Source organism: Sinocyclocheilus grahami, unplaced genomic scaffold (assembly GCF_001515645.1).
Source record: "Sinocyclocheilus grahami isolate Dianchi unplaced genomic scaffold, SAMN03320097.WGS_v1.1 scaffold2900.1, whole genome shotgun sequence".
Lineage (NCBI taxonomy): Eukaryota > Metazoa > Chordata > Actinopteri > Cypriniformes > Cyprinidae > Sinocyclocheilus > Sinocyclocheilus grahami.
The window spans coordinates 16204-16478 of NW_015508075.1; the positions used below are offsets into that span (position 1 = coordinate 16204).

General features: G+C 42.5%; 1 protein-coding gene across 1 annotated transcript in view; it reads right to left on the minus strand.

Moving 5' to 3' along the window:
* The window catches only part of LOC107575797 (far upstream element-binding protein 3), a 24439-nt gene that overhangs the window by 12190 nt on the left and 11974 nt on the right, over positions 1-275 (minus strand). Inside the window, exon 9 of the mRNA XM_016262127.1 lies at positions 175-270. Coding sequence (XP_016117613.1) covers positions 175-270 — 96 coding nt within the window. The remainder of the gene's footprint in view (positions 1-174; positions 271-275) is intronic.

Below are 275 nucleotides of genomic sequence, written 5' to 3' on the forward strand. Positions count from 1 at the left end.
CAAATAAATGCAGGCTTGGTGAGCAGAAGAGACTTCTTTACAAAAACATTATCTGTCCAAAAACTTTTGACTGGTAGTGTTCATGATTTGTGAAAAAAAAGGGTAACATTAGGCCGTTCTGCAACAAACCAGCAGAGTTTTTCTTCAAGAAGCAGGAATGTTATATAAACTGACCTGGCTTAAACTGGATCCTGACTCCTGCATCGTTCTGGATCTTCTTGATCATCTCGCCGTTTCTGCCAATGACGATTCCCACGGCGAATCTGGGCACTGCC